General features: G+C 48.1%; 1 protein-coding gene across 3 annotated transcripts in view; it reads right to left on the bottom strand.

Annotated features, from left to right (window-relative positions):
* Nucleotides 1–14,748, bottom strand: part of ASS1 (argininosuccinate synthase 1) — a 108,845-nt gene that overhangs the window by 29,455 nt on the left and 64,642 nt on the right. For all 3 annotated transcript variants that reach the window (XM_088453476.1, XM_088453474.1, XM_088453475.1), the window contains exons 10-11: nucleotides 6,275–6,365; nucleotides 3,736–3,820 (exon numbers count right to left, since the gene is read on the bottom strand). In XM_088453476.1, coding sequence (XP_088309602.1) covers nucleotides 3,736–3,820; nucleotides 6,275–6,365 — 176 coding nt within the window. The remainder of the gene's footprint in view (nucleotides 1–3,735; nucleotides 3,821–6,274; nucleotides 6,366–14,748) is intronic.

The raw sequence follows: 14,748 nt of genomic DNA, 5'->3' as shown, positions 1-14,748 counted from the left end.
GCTATTGTTTTGCGGAAACCATGGTAGCCTTAAACGCTATAACACTTTAATTTGACATTGAAGCTATGTAGGTTAATGGTTAGTGAACAGTGTACCATCAGCATCACAATGGATAAATGGATGCTTATTCCGGGCCGGTGAGTGCTTCAGCTTGGTTGAAGTGTTCTATTTTGACAATATCCAGACTGCTAGGTTCTAGCGTACTAGATTCAGGAGTGTAACAATAGCGTAAGGCAACTGGGCTGTGAGTATAGCCAGGGTGACGGTTTCTGAGAACAGTTAGACCATTGAGGCATCAAGGGTCAGAGAGCTGGGCTCTGAGAATAGTTGGGTATTGGGCTTAGGCTACAGACAGGGTACCGAGTTCTTTTTAGATTCATATACAAACGATACAACGAAAAATGTATAAGGTGGCGCTAAAGGACACAAAACCTTCAAATAATAAAATATTCTATTTTAATCACGATATCACAGCAAATAAAATACAATATAAAAATTCCATTAGAACATATCCATATAAAAGAGGAAAGGCAATCCTCACTATGACTCAAATAATGTACTGAATAGGCACAGATTCCTATGTACTAAGACACAAATGTGTCTACATTCTAATAAATGCGTACAAGAAATAAATAAAACAACAATGTGTCACATTATTATTTGTTTTTTTATTTCTTGTACACATTTATTAGAATGTGGACACATTAGTGTCTTAGTACATAGGAATCTGTGCCTATTCAGTACATTATTTGAGTCATACTGAGGATTGCCTTTCCTCTTTTATATGGATATGTTCTAATGGTATTTTTATATTGTATTTTATTTACTGTGTTATCGTGATTAAAATAGAAATATTTTATTATTTGAATGTTTTGTGTCCTTTAGCGCCACCTTTTACTTTTTGGTTGTATCTTTTTTTGTGAGAAGCTTGGCGAAGCCTCTCGTGTAGGTGTGCGGCAAAATTTGACACTTTGTCCGTATACGCCACTGTTGTCGCCGGGTACCTCTTTGTTTCATATACAAACGAGCCTACCTTTGCACAACTGCGCAGTGGTTTGTCGTAAGTGGATGAATTTTCTGCCCAAGATGGCAGTAGCCAGTGCCGCACACACTATAGGTGTACGTTTAAATTGCCCGACTGTAGGTGATGGACGAAATAACCGATGCTCCTCACCGAATATGAGTTAGGTGTGCAAGTGTTTCTTATTTTTTGCACGGATTTTCGAAAAGTGAAATTTCATTATGCAGGACAAAGGCCGGATGTATCAAGCATCATATAACGAATGCGATACATCCCGCCACTTACCGCATGCATGCATGCCTGCGTAAAGGTGCGTACACACACAATGATGTAAGTAATGAACGATTTTCATTCAGTTTTTCCCTTGAAAAAGTGAACGAAAATCGTTTTACAAAGTAGTTGGTTTTACTTTACATAATGAACGATTTTCTGTGTGTTGAAGGAAAAATGTTGCAACTTCTATTGAAAATCGCTCAGTTGGCCAGTCTGACTGAACTACAATCGACAAACGTGAACGCGCATGAACGATAATCGTTCATCGTTTTACACTGAACGATTTTTTTAACTATTGAACGATAACGACACCGTTATAGTTAAATCGTCCAAAAAATCGTAGTGTGTGTACGCACCTTAAATAATAGGCTTCTATTAGGCAAAGCCCTCTATAACTGGCGCTGCCTAACGGGTTCCTCTTTCCGGAGCTTTGTAAATATGGGGACTAAACTCAAACATCTGCAGTTTTCTGAGTTTTGGCCGCATTTTGACTTTATCTATCCCACTACTGAATTTGAGTCAACTTGGGCGGGATGTACTATAAGGCATTAATAGGTGCACTACCGGCTTTGCACAACAGTTTTATGCTTCCTTCAATCGCATCTTATCCCATTGCTTTAGTAGCGCGTAGTGTGTACCTTGCAGATGCATTTCGATGACCCATGTAATGAACAGTAGAAATGAATACTTGGTGGTGGGTGTCATTCAGCTTGGGTAAGTACCGTAAGTTGGACTTAGATATGCATTGTGAAATGCGCTAACTGACAAGTAGGAGCACTTGTCAACACTGCGGGTTTACTTTACACTTTATGTAGTTTGTTAAATTACCCTTTTTTTTACCATTATATGATCGGTAATGACTTGTAGAGCAAATAACATCACTTTAATGGTTCATGTATTATTAATAGTCAGTGTAAGATTACATTTATACCTTTTAGCAATGAGCGTTTCTTTACTTGCCATTAAAGGGCCAAAACAATGCTGTGTGTGAAATGAATCTTAGCAGTTGGGGGAGCTACCTGGGCAAAAGCACCTGGTAAAGGGTGAGCAGGGCTACTACCTAAGCAGATGTGCCCAGGGCATAAGGCCAAGGTTGAGTCTAAATCCAAGTTGGCTAAAGGACTTTGCCTCTCCCCCTACCCTATCCTACCCTAACCCTCTCTGGGTAGGCAGGGGAGGCAAAGCCTCCCTTGTCATACTCCTGAGATATGATATAAGAATTATTAGAATAACACAAAGAAGATATTTATAACTTATTCATGTCTCTGAGTATGGGGGGACATGCCTTGAGCACTGATAGACACCTTGGATGTGTCATGTGACCAGGTAGAACAATGGACACTAAATCTTAGTGTAGGGAGGGGAGAGTTACAGTGGGTAGGGGGAGAGAAAGGCTCCCAGCACTCAGGGCCTGATTCAGAGGCGGTCGGAGGATGCAAGCAGTCGCTCAGAAACTGGGCGGCCACTTGCATCCTGACCACCCGCCTCTGTTGCGGTCGTTAACACCCACAGCTCTAACGACCGCTCGGGTGATGGTCGCGATGGTCGTAGACCATCACGACCATCCGGGCTTACGACGAGACCCTAGGGTAGGGTCTCCCTTGTCGTAAGCCCCGGAGAGCTTCTGGCTCTGTCAGAGCCGGAAGCTCTCCACTGACATCACTAGTGATGTCAGTGGGGCGTCCCCCAAATGGTAGGATGTTCCCATGGGAACGCCCCCGTTTGGGCTGCCACCCCCTGGGCCCGCCTTCAAACGGGGCGAGCTGTCAATCAACATCGACAGCTCGCCCCATTTGGATCGAGACCCGTTACGACCGGCGCTGTCGGTCGTAACGGGTCTCACGCATGCGCGCGACGGCGTCTGAATGACCCCCTCAGACCCATCTCCATGTGTGCCTCCCCAACCACTGACCTCACCACCTCACTGCCATCCCCTCCCGCAGGCTAAACCTAACCGCCTCCCCGCAGCCCAACCCCAACCATGGCCCTCCCCCCTGCAGCCTAACCTTAACTGCCCCCCAGCCGCAGCCTAACCCTTACTGGGTCACATGGTTGTGACATCAGAGGTTCTTTTGCCCAAATGGATCCAGCATCTACCGTAAGGGCAAGGAGCCGGTACAGTCACTGTTCTGTGGCACCTGCATTTGACGTGCAGGGTGGAACGGCATCCTGCAGATCCACCAGAGAGCCGACCTGAGCGTCTTTAGGATCCCATATAGACGTCACATATGCGGGGGCGGTCTAGGTCCAGTTATCTCCCGGCGACTTCTCTGGGTGTGCCCATAGTAACCCAACAAAAGTAAAAGATCATCCTCTGCATGTCCCATTGTTTTATTAAACGGCTGGAAATGCCACAGGTGCATTCGTATGCTTAGTTTGCTTTGCAGACTTTTTTGCGTTTACGTTATTCCGCAATCCGTGGACAGATTATCGATACTTACGCAACGTCGTTGAGATAGGTGAAAAGATCCAATGTCGTCTGATGCCTCGTCCCATCTCTAACGTTTGTGACTTGCACAGGGACACCTGTGATGGAGAAACGAGCGCAGACATAACATGTGGGCAATTGCAGGAGGCAAACACTTTACAGACAGAGAAATCCCCTGGGGGTGGGGGGGGGGGGGGGGGGGGAGAGAGCACTTTCCACTAGATGCAAAGAGCCCTGGTTACACAACACACAGCATTAAATGGATGAGACAGATATGAACTCTAAGTAACTTCTTAAGTATCAGGAGGTTGGGGGAGAGGTTACAGATTTATGGTAAAATAGAAACTGCAATAAAAATAAGCCCCCCATCCCGCTCCTTGCCTCTGTCGCCCTGTCTTTCATTTCATACACTGTGAAATTGCCACCAGCCCCATTCCTAATTGCATTTCACGCTTTGCCATTGTCTTACGGTTCTGCACCTTCTGTCCCAGCACTCAGTGATTTGAGCCTGACAAATGGGAACAGAGGAGGGGGAGCTGGTGGCTAGTTGCACGGTGGTTTTGCAAATCCCACCCTCCCATTAATGTCTGTTTCAAAGAGCGCCAACTAAGTTCTGTGCCTGTCAGCTCTCAAAGGGGGCAGCTCTCAGTGAGAAGTTAAAGCTCCTCAGCCAAAAGGGAGACCCCATGAATTAATTATTACACCTTCCACAAGAAAGGCAGAGGGTAGGGTGTGGTGATCGGGAGGAGGGGGAGGCGAGTTTGGGATGGAAAGGACAGACTATGAAAAGAAAGGGTTTATTATTCTTTTGCAAACTGAAATGAGCAATAAATGTATTAGCAATCTGACAAGGGGTTTCGCCACAAAGCAAAGCTGGGTCTACTATGCTGCTTAATCTTTACTCCATCTGTTCCCCCCATTAGCATTGATTGCACTATTCATTGCCAATCACCTCTTAACAGGGCCACTTTCACTCTATTTTGCTATTAAATGTAATTCTTTGCAATAATGAACTTTAAGCTTCCTTCGTCAGTCTGGAGATCCTTTTTTTTTTTTTCCATACGGGCTGGATCCCGCCCGTCACTTCTGCCCATGGCGGATCGCTCGGCACCCTCAGTCGCAGCTTATAGTTTTCAAATAGTCAATAATTAGATTAGAACTTCAAATAAATGAAGTGAAAGATGAATAGGGAATCTTATGGACTGAACCGAATGGGGCTGTCATTGTCCCCCCCCCCCCCTGAGATGATGATCGGACTTTAACTACCCAGGCAATTCCATAAGCGGCGACAATGCCACGTGGAAATAAGTAGCTATATAATTGGAATTATGTGACAGGCCCCTAGCAGCTGCAAGGCACCGTTTTAAAGGCATTACTAGCATGACGCTGAAAGGATAACAAAACTAGCAGTTCCCTAATTACCAAACAGGCAACACTGTGATGGGACTCTGCAACAAGAAAACCCTTCTAGGGCCGGAATCTGCGTCGCAGGTGCTGCCGATGTCGGACGCAGTGGAGCAATTGTTTCTTCCGCACATGTGCATAGGTCGCATGAGTCTTGATAGAGTTGGAGTTGTGCATGAAGGGCCTGATTTAGTATTGAGCGCAAAATCGGATTATTGACGCACATCGAGCGATTGTTTGCCATTGAGCATAAGCCGCACTGCGATTACAGAGCAATCCATTGCAATGTGAGTGATAGGCTGCCAGCGTTTGGGGGTGATCACGGAGGAGGGGTGGAGTGTGGTAAAAAAACCACGGGTGTGCCTGTACTTTTGAACGAGGGACGGGGGGACACGGAAGTAACCCTCTCCGGGGGCATAGCAAAGGACAGCTCTCATCGGGAGAGCAGTCTTTTGCAATATTCTAGGTACATACTGCGGTATGTTCCGCGATGAGAGGCGGGATGTACCACATTGCGGATGCGGTGCTTCGTACATCCCGCCCCCTATCAGATTAGAGGTGGACAAAACTGCAGCCACAGTTGTGATATTTTGCGCAGTTGCAGTGGCGGCAATAGGCGAATGCTAATGTCAGCCTTCCCCTTGTGTACTGACGTGCGCCAGACGCCCATGGACGATGCCTCTCCGCCAATGGTTCAGAACACTCCACCATCGGCGCTCCATCTCGTTCACCATCGACACGCAAACCGGCCTATAGCTGGCGCAGTGTCTACTTCTGAACGCCAGCTAAACATGGCCTCTGTGGCTGTGGCTCTGCGTTTGGGAACGCAGCCGCGATCACTGACACGCCTCTTTTTGCGTTCACTTCAGGCCACCCCCCAGACACCGCTCGGGAACACCTGATTTTTTGACTCACCAATTCTAATGCCAGTGGCTGCGTTTGCAACAGCGGACTCCGCGTACACGCAGGAAAAAGCATGCGCCACAGGCCCTTTCCAGCCTTTCCGCGCCTGCGCAGTAGCAAATAATCGCTCAAGTGCTGAAACATCGGCGCCACGGCCACATCATGATTAAATAAATCTTGAAAACAGGAGTTGTTAGGGGTAAGTGAGGAAAGGACTTGGGAAGCACTGGGGTTTGGACACTTACCTTTCTTGAACTCAATTTCCAGAATATCGGGGGTACTAGGAGACGTACTGGGGTCCTTCGTTTTCACAAACAGCCCATCTGGTGCATGGTTCTGAGAGAATAAATATATAATCAATGTCATTTACATGGTATACATATAACACCCCACAGTCCCTAATTACAGATGTCCACGAGGACCAGCCAGAAGATGGGTGTAACCTAATTTGTCCAGATTCCAATTGGGGAACGTTATGGAATATTAGACATCAGCATCACATATCTGCGCAGAGACCATCTAGCACAAGCTGTGAAACTACAAGACCCAAAATGTCCTGCTACAGTATTAGCATTCCCTAATAGCAAACCTGCGGCAGGGCATGCTGGGAACTGTAGTTTCACAACAGCTGGAGAGTCACAGGTTGGCCAGGCCTTTCTAGCACATAAACAGTACTAACGTGACTGCTTTTCTATCACTGCTCATTGCATTGATATACATTTATTTTATTTCATATTATATTTTTTTATTAACATCTACTTATATAGTGCCCACATAAATCCTCTCGTCTCCATGACTCACTTCAAAAATATTGGCAAAATGATTCTATGCCCAGCCCCACAATAGTGGCAGCAGCAGTAACGGTAGTCTTACCACGTCTGCGAGCGATCACGCACGACCTGTTCTGCGTCCTGTGCATTCGCAGCCCTCCCAAACATCGGACATGTGCGTACACCGTTGGGTTTACGTACATATCTGAATCAGGCCCGGCATGCGGTCAGAATGTCGACACCAGAATGTCGTCAGGTGCTCAAAGTCGACTTCAGTATGTCGACATGGTCATTAGATCGACAATCAATATCTAGACATGCATTTAGGTCGATATGGTTAAAATGTCAACACAATCAGAATGTCGACATTTGACATGTAGGCACAAAAATAAAAAAAAATTAAAAAACATTTTTGTTGATTTTTAGGGATAGTTGGGTTTAGGATAAAATAACAAAAAAAAACCCATTCTGACCATGGTAACCTTAATATATCTCTTTATACTGATTGTCGACCTAATGACATTTTGATTGTCGACATTCAGAGCCTGTGGATATTCTAGCGTTGACCTTCTGAATGTCAACAAGTCACACCACACCCCAAAAAAAAGACGATAACACCGGTACAAAAGGTGAAGCTTTGCCGAGGCCTTCATTAGTTAAGACTTTTGTCTCTTTATAGTTCTAAATCAAATAATGCATCACAAAATATAAGATGTGTTCAGTAATAATGTACCCTTAAAGCACGTAATACACACTTATACTACACCAATGGCCATACGAATGGGCAAAACTAAAACCTCTTTACACCAACGTAAAAATCCCAGGTTGATGCACATTAACCCGGGATTTTTGTCTGTGTAAATGTATCCACCTGGGTCCAGGTAACAGGGGATCCAACTCAGGTACTTAACAGGGTTGGCCACAGGCCGCTCCCGTGGCACCCTGAGGTGTAAACGGTGCGATCCGGGTCATGATGACCCGGATCGTGAAGCATGCTGTCCGATGATGGACATCATCTCCAAGCATCCACTGCAAGGCCGGAAGAGCCAGGTCACTGCAGGCCCGGCTCCGGTGTGAATGGCGCCGACTCGGGAATATCCTGGGTCGGCGCCGCAGTATGAAGGGTGTAAGTTCCGGGTCTGATCTGGATTGGAAACCTGTTCCAACCCACGGGTCAGACCCGGAACTTTGGTATAAAAGTGGTATTAGTGACAGTTTATAAGAGCCACATATGCTCTTAGTAAAATATCAAACTAATTAAAGGGTTAATATACCAATTTATACATTCACCGAATTAATTATAGGGTAAAGCACAAGTTTTACGAGCCTGCCTTAGAGCAAGGCCCCCAAACAGTTGTTTTTACCTCAGACAAATGAACAGAGACAGACGACGGGCCGGGTGCTAGAGGTGAGAGTGCCCAAACATGGCAAAGTGGTCACGCCCACTCTTTAAAAGTTGGGCTAAAAATACTAGGCACTTCACTGCAAAGCAGTGAGGGGTACCATGGAGACTTGCATTCCCTCTTCCACGACTGGCTTGGTCAGCCACGCCAGGCACCCCAGACGAGCCCTGGTAAGGGTAATTAGTACTTGCTCTATTTACTTCTCAGCACCCCTGCAAGACCCGAGGTGGCCATAGGCAGTGTACTAGTTTGTGCTCCCTTCCCACTCCCATTTGTTAAAATAACCCCCCCAAAAAGGTGGGATAGGATCATCTGGGCCCCTCAGAGTAGGAGCCTAGGTAGCCAGCTATGCAAACGGGTCACTTTCAAAATTGTAAAGATATTATCAGAGGTCCTCTCAGACTTCTGTGACCACATAAGCACATAAGGCTCAAACGCTCGTATATGTTATAGAGGCCGCAGTTTATTTTACAGTCGGTGGCACATTATACTCTATACCAAGTTTAAATTTGGAACGAAAATAGCTGCTTGCATGAGGGGACTCTATATACGTGACAAAAGCGGTATTATTTAGAGTCCGCCTGAACGGCAAGCAATCTGTGCCGAGGGGAGACGTCCGCAGCGGAATGAAAACTAGTGTCAGGCAGACATGAGGCTTTCTGCATAAAAACAGGGCCCGGTAGAGAGAACTACTGCAGTTTATTCTGCAATGATGGAGAAAGAAATCAGGCTGGGTGACCCCAGCAGGTGCACTGCAGGAACGCACTCGTTCCGTGTCCCCGAAGGTTAATACATCCAGGGGAGCTGAGAGGAACAAAAGCAAAAACTCATCTAAAAACATATCAGTCTAATGCCAGCTTTGGCACAGTTACAATAAAGAGGCGCCTCTCACGAGCACACATCATTCACGCCCTTTCTGGGTTAGTGGCTAAAATCTGACTTTGATTGCTTGCTGTCCCTGACTTGTGGGCGTGTTAATGCTTGTCAATCACCCCAGCACCCTGAGTTCTCTGCATGGTGTGCTATGGAAGCGACAGTAACCTATGTTTTTTTTTTTTTAAGGATAGCGTACCTGCCGAAACTGCTCAAACAGCATTACTAGCCGGGAGTGGGGGCCGAGATCGGCTGTAGGACCTGCCCTGGACCCCAGAGTCTGTCAGTCACCACTTGGGAGAAATAATATTTTTCTCATGTCTCGCTCTTCTCCGATATGTCTCAATGGTTTTTGCTTTTAATAGGACTGTGCCTGTACCGTTATGGAGTGGCAGAAGTTACCGCAGCCTCTGCCCATTAGTGGACCCTCTAGGATATTTCACACAATGGAGAGATAGAGAATGGCATCTCCATCTTGTACGGCCCTTCGGCACTCAGAGCTTAAAAAGCTTTTATACTATGAGCGAATGATTACAGGCAACAGATGTTTGTACAAGCCGGGCCTGGGCCTTGGAAGTATGCTCTATTCGCCTGTATGTAGAGTTGTACGCACTTTGTGGTGCGCCGCTCTCCCTGTGTGAGCGCTTGGTTTGCTACTAGTTAGCATCTTCTTCAGTGTGAATTTAGGGCCTGACTCAGAGGAGGACGCAAATTAAAGTCGTGACGGCGTCTTTGTTCGTAGTGGCTGTGCGAAAATATGCAAATGTCACAACCGCCAGGACTTGTATTGAAGCGGCCACTGGTGGCATTGCAGATACACCGCAGCTATCAGATGCACATCTGACTGCTGAGAAACCCTATGGCCTACACCACTGTCACAGTACCCTACACTTCCCCAAACTGCTGTCACAGTACCCTACACTTCCCTACACCGCTGTCACAGTACCCTACACTTCCCTACACCGCTGTCACAGTACCCTACACTTCCCTCACTGTCACAGTACCCGACACTTCCCTACACAACTGTCACAGTACCCTACTCTTCCCCACATTGCTGTCACAGTACCCTACATTTCCCCACACTGCTGTCACAGTACCCTACACTTCCCTCACTGTCACAGTATCCTACACTTCTCTACACCACTGTCACAGTACCCTACACTTCCCTACACCACTGACACAGTACCCTACACCGCTGTCACAGTACCATACACTTCCCCACACTGCTGTCACAGTAACCTACACTTCCCCACACCGCTGTCACAGTACCCTACACTTCCCTACACCAATGTCACAGTACCCTACACTTCCCTACACCGCTTTCACAGTACCCTACACCACTGTCACAGTACCCTACACCACTTTCACAGTACCCTACTTCCCTACACCACTGTCACAGTACCCTACACTTCCCTACATCGCTGTCACAGTACCCTACACCGCTGTCACAGTACCATACACCGCTGTCACATTACCCTACACCACTGTCACAGTACCCTACAATTCCCTACACCGCTGTCAAAGTACCCCACACTTCCCCACACTGCTGTCACAGTACCCTACACTTCCTTACACCACTGTCACAGTACCCTACACTTCCCTCACTGTCACAGTACCCTACACTTCTCTACACCACTGCCACAGTACCCTACACTTCCCTCACTGTCACAGTACCCTACACTTCCCTACATCACTGTCACAGTACCCTACACTTCCCTCACTGTCACAGTACCCTACAGTTCCCTACACCACTGTCACAGTACCCTACACTTCCCTCACTGTCACAGTACCCTACACTTCCCTCACTGTCACAGTACCCTACACTTCCCTACACCACTGTCACAGTACCCTACACTTCCCTACACTTCTGTCACAGTACCCTACACAGCTTTCACAGTACCCTACACTTCCCTACACCACTGTCACAGTACCCTACACTTCCCTACACCGCTGTCACAGTACCCTACACTTCGTTACACCGCTGTCACAGTACCCTACACTTCCCTACACCGCTGTCACAGTACCCTACACTTCCCTACACCACTGTCACAGTACCCTACACTTCCCCAAACTGCTGTCACAGTACCCTACACTTCCCTACACCGCTGTCACAGTACCCTACACTTCCCTACACCGCTGTCACAGTACCCTACACTTCCCTCACTGTCACAGTACCCGACACTTCCCTACACAACTGTCACAGTACCCTACTCTTCCCCAAATTGCTGTCACAGTACCCTACATTTCCCCACACTGCTGTCACAGTACCCTACACTTCCCTCACTGTCACAGTATCCTACACTTCTCTACACCACTGTCACAGTACCCTACACTTCCCTACACCACTGACACAGTACCCTACACCGCTGTCACAGTACCATACACTTCCCCACACTGCTGTCACAGTAACCTACACTTCCCCACACCGCTGTCACAGTACCCTACACTTCCCTACACCAATGTCACAGTACCCTACACTTCCCTACACCGCTTTCACAGTACCCTACACCACTGTCACAGTACCCTACACCACTTTCACAGTACCCTACTTCCCTACACCACTGTCACAGTACCCTACACTTCCCTACATCGCTGTCACAGTACCCTACACCGCTGTCACAGTACCATACACCGCTGTCACATTACCCTACACCACTGTCACAGTACCCTACAATTCCCTACACCGCTGTCAAAGTACCCCACACTTCCCCACACTGCTGTCACAGTACCCTACACTTCCTTACACCACTGTCACAGTACCCTACACTTCCCTCACTGTCACAGTACCCTACACTTCTCTACACCACTGCCACAGTACCCTACACTTCCCTCACTGTCACAGTACCCTACACTTCCCTACATCACTGTCACAGTACCCTACACTTCCCTCACTGTCACAGTACCCTACAGTTCCCTACACCACTGTCACAGTACCCTACACTTCCCTCACTGTCACAGTACCCTACACTTCCCTCACTGTCACAGTACCCTACACTTCCCTACACCACTGTCACAGTACCCTACACTTCCCTACACTTCTGTCACAGTACCCTACACAGCTTTCACAGTACCCTACACTTCCCTACACCACTGTCACAGTACCCTACACTTCCCTACACCGCTGTCACAGTACCCTACACTTCGTTACACCGCTGTCACAGTACCCTACACTTCCCTACACCGCTGTCACAGTACCCTACACTTCCCTACACCACTGTCACAGTACCCTACACTTCCCCAAACTGCTGTCACAGTACCCTACACTTCCCTACACCGCTGTCACAGTACCCTACACTTCCCTACACCGCTGTCACAGTACCCTACACTTCCCTCACTGTCACAGTACCCGACACTTCCCTACACAACTGTCACAGTACCCTACTCTTCCCCAAATTGCTGTCACAGTACCCTACATTTCCCCACACTGCTGTCACAGTACCCTACACTTCCCTCACTGTCACAGTATCCTACACTTCTCTACACCACTGTCACAGCCCTACACTTCCCTACACCACTGACACAGTACCCTACACCGCTGTCACAGTACCATACACTTCCCCACACTGCTGTCACAGTAACCTACACTTCCCCACACCGCTGTCACAGTACCCTACACTTCCCTACACCAATGTCACAGTACCCTACACTTCCCTACACCGCTTTCACAGTACCCTACACCACTGTCACAGTACCCTACACCACTTTCACAGTACCCTACTTCCCTACACCACTGTCACAGTACCCTACACTTCCCTACATCGCTGTCACAGTACCCTACACCGCTGTCACAGTACCATACACCGCTGTCACATTACCCTACACCACTGTCACAGTACCCTACAATTCCCTACACCGCTGTCAAAGTACCCCACACTTCCCCACACTGCTGTCACAGTACCCTACACTTCCTTACACCACTGTCACTGTACCCTACACTTCCCTCACTGTCACAGTAAACTACACTTCTCTACACCACTGCCACAGTACCCTACACTTCCCTCACTGTCACAGTACCCTACACTTCCCTACATCACTGTCACAGTACCCTACACTTCCCTCACTGTCACAGTACCCTACAGTTCCCTACACCACTGTCACAGTACCCTACACTTCCCTCACTGTCACAGTACCCTACACTTCCCTCACTGTCACAGTACCCTACACTTCCCTACACCACTGTCACAGTACCCTACACTTCCCTACACTTCTGTCACAGTACCCTACACAGCTTTCACAGTACCCTACACTTCCCTACACCACTGTCACAGTACCCTACACTTCCCTACACCGCTGTCACAGTACCCTACACTTCGTTACACCGCTGTCACAGTACCCTACACTTCCCTACACCGCTGTCACAGTACCCTACACTTCCCTACACCACTTTCACAGTACCCTACACTTCCCTCACTGTCACAGTACCCTACACTTCCCTATACCACTGTCACAGTACCCTACACTTCCCTACACTTCTGTCACAGTACCCTACACTTCCTTACACCGCTGTCACAGTACCCTACACTTCCCTACACCGCTTTCACAGTACCCTATACTTCCCTCACTGTCACAGTACCCTACACCACTGTCACAGTACCCTACACTTCCCTACACCACTGTCACAGTACCCTACACTTCCTTACACAGCTGTCACAGTACCCTACACTTCCCTACACTGCTGTCACAGTACCCTACACTTCCCTACACCACTGTCACAGTACCCTACACTTCCCTCACTGTCACAGTACCCTACACTTCCCTACACTGCTGTCACAGTACCCTACACTTCCCTACACCACTGTCACAGTACCCCACACTTCCCTCACTGTCACAGTACTCTACACTTCCCTATACCACTGTCACAGTACCTTACACTTCCCCCACTGTCACAGTACCCTACACTATCACAATTACCTACACATCCCTATGCCAATGTCACGGTGCCCTACACTTCCCTACATCCAGGGCCGGATTAAGGCTTGTGGGGGCCCCGGGGCAACTAAGTTGTGGGGGCCCCCTCCAATAAATTGTCCCCTTACCTTGCCCCCTTCCAATATGGCCACAGTGCCGCCCCAGGTGACCTCCTCACAGACCCCTGCTGTCTCTCCAGCCCAGTGTTCCCCAACCACAGTGTCTCCCCAGCGCCCAGCCCCCACACTTACCTTTTCTGCTGCCTGCTCTGTCTGCCTATCAGTGGGTGCAGCGCTGCACCGATAAGACAAAATAAATTTTATTGCACCAGGAGTGGTCAGCGCAGTAAATTTACAGTGACTCCCTGGACTGTCCCCGTACCGTTACCTGCCTACGCCCTGCTGATTATGTAGCAGCGGTACACCTGTGCCCCTATTCCCTCCATTGTCGGGCCTGTGTGTGGGGGCCCCGGGACGACCGCCTGTAACCCCCCCCCTTAATCTGGCCCTGCCTACATCACTGTCACAGTACCCTACACTTTCCTACACTGCTGTCACAATACCTTACAGTTCCCTATGCCAGTGTCACTGTACCCTACACACCCTATGCCACTATGCCCGGAACAGGAACTTTTAGCCATTCACTGCACTTAGTACCCAAAAAAAAAAATGACGGCATCCGACGCACAAACGAGTGTTCCTAAAACGTACAGTACACAAATAGACAGATGGACAAACAACCAACGTCAACAACTCTGGAGTTTAC

This window comes from Taudactylus pleione, unplaced genomic scaffold (genome assembly GCF_031769625.1).
Source record: "Taudactylus pleione unplaced genomic scaffold, aTauple2 ptg000579l, whole genome shotgun sequence".
NCBI classification, from domain to species: Eukaryota; Metazoa; Chordata; class Amphibia; order Anura; family Myobatrachidae; genus Taudactylus; species Taudactylus pleione.
This window is presented reverse-complemented; position numbering and strand designations above follow the sequence as displayed.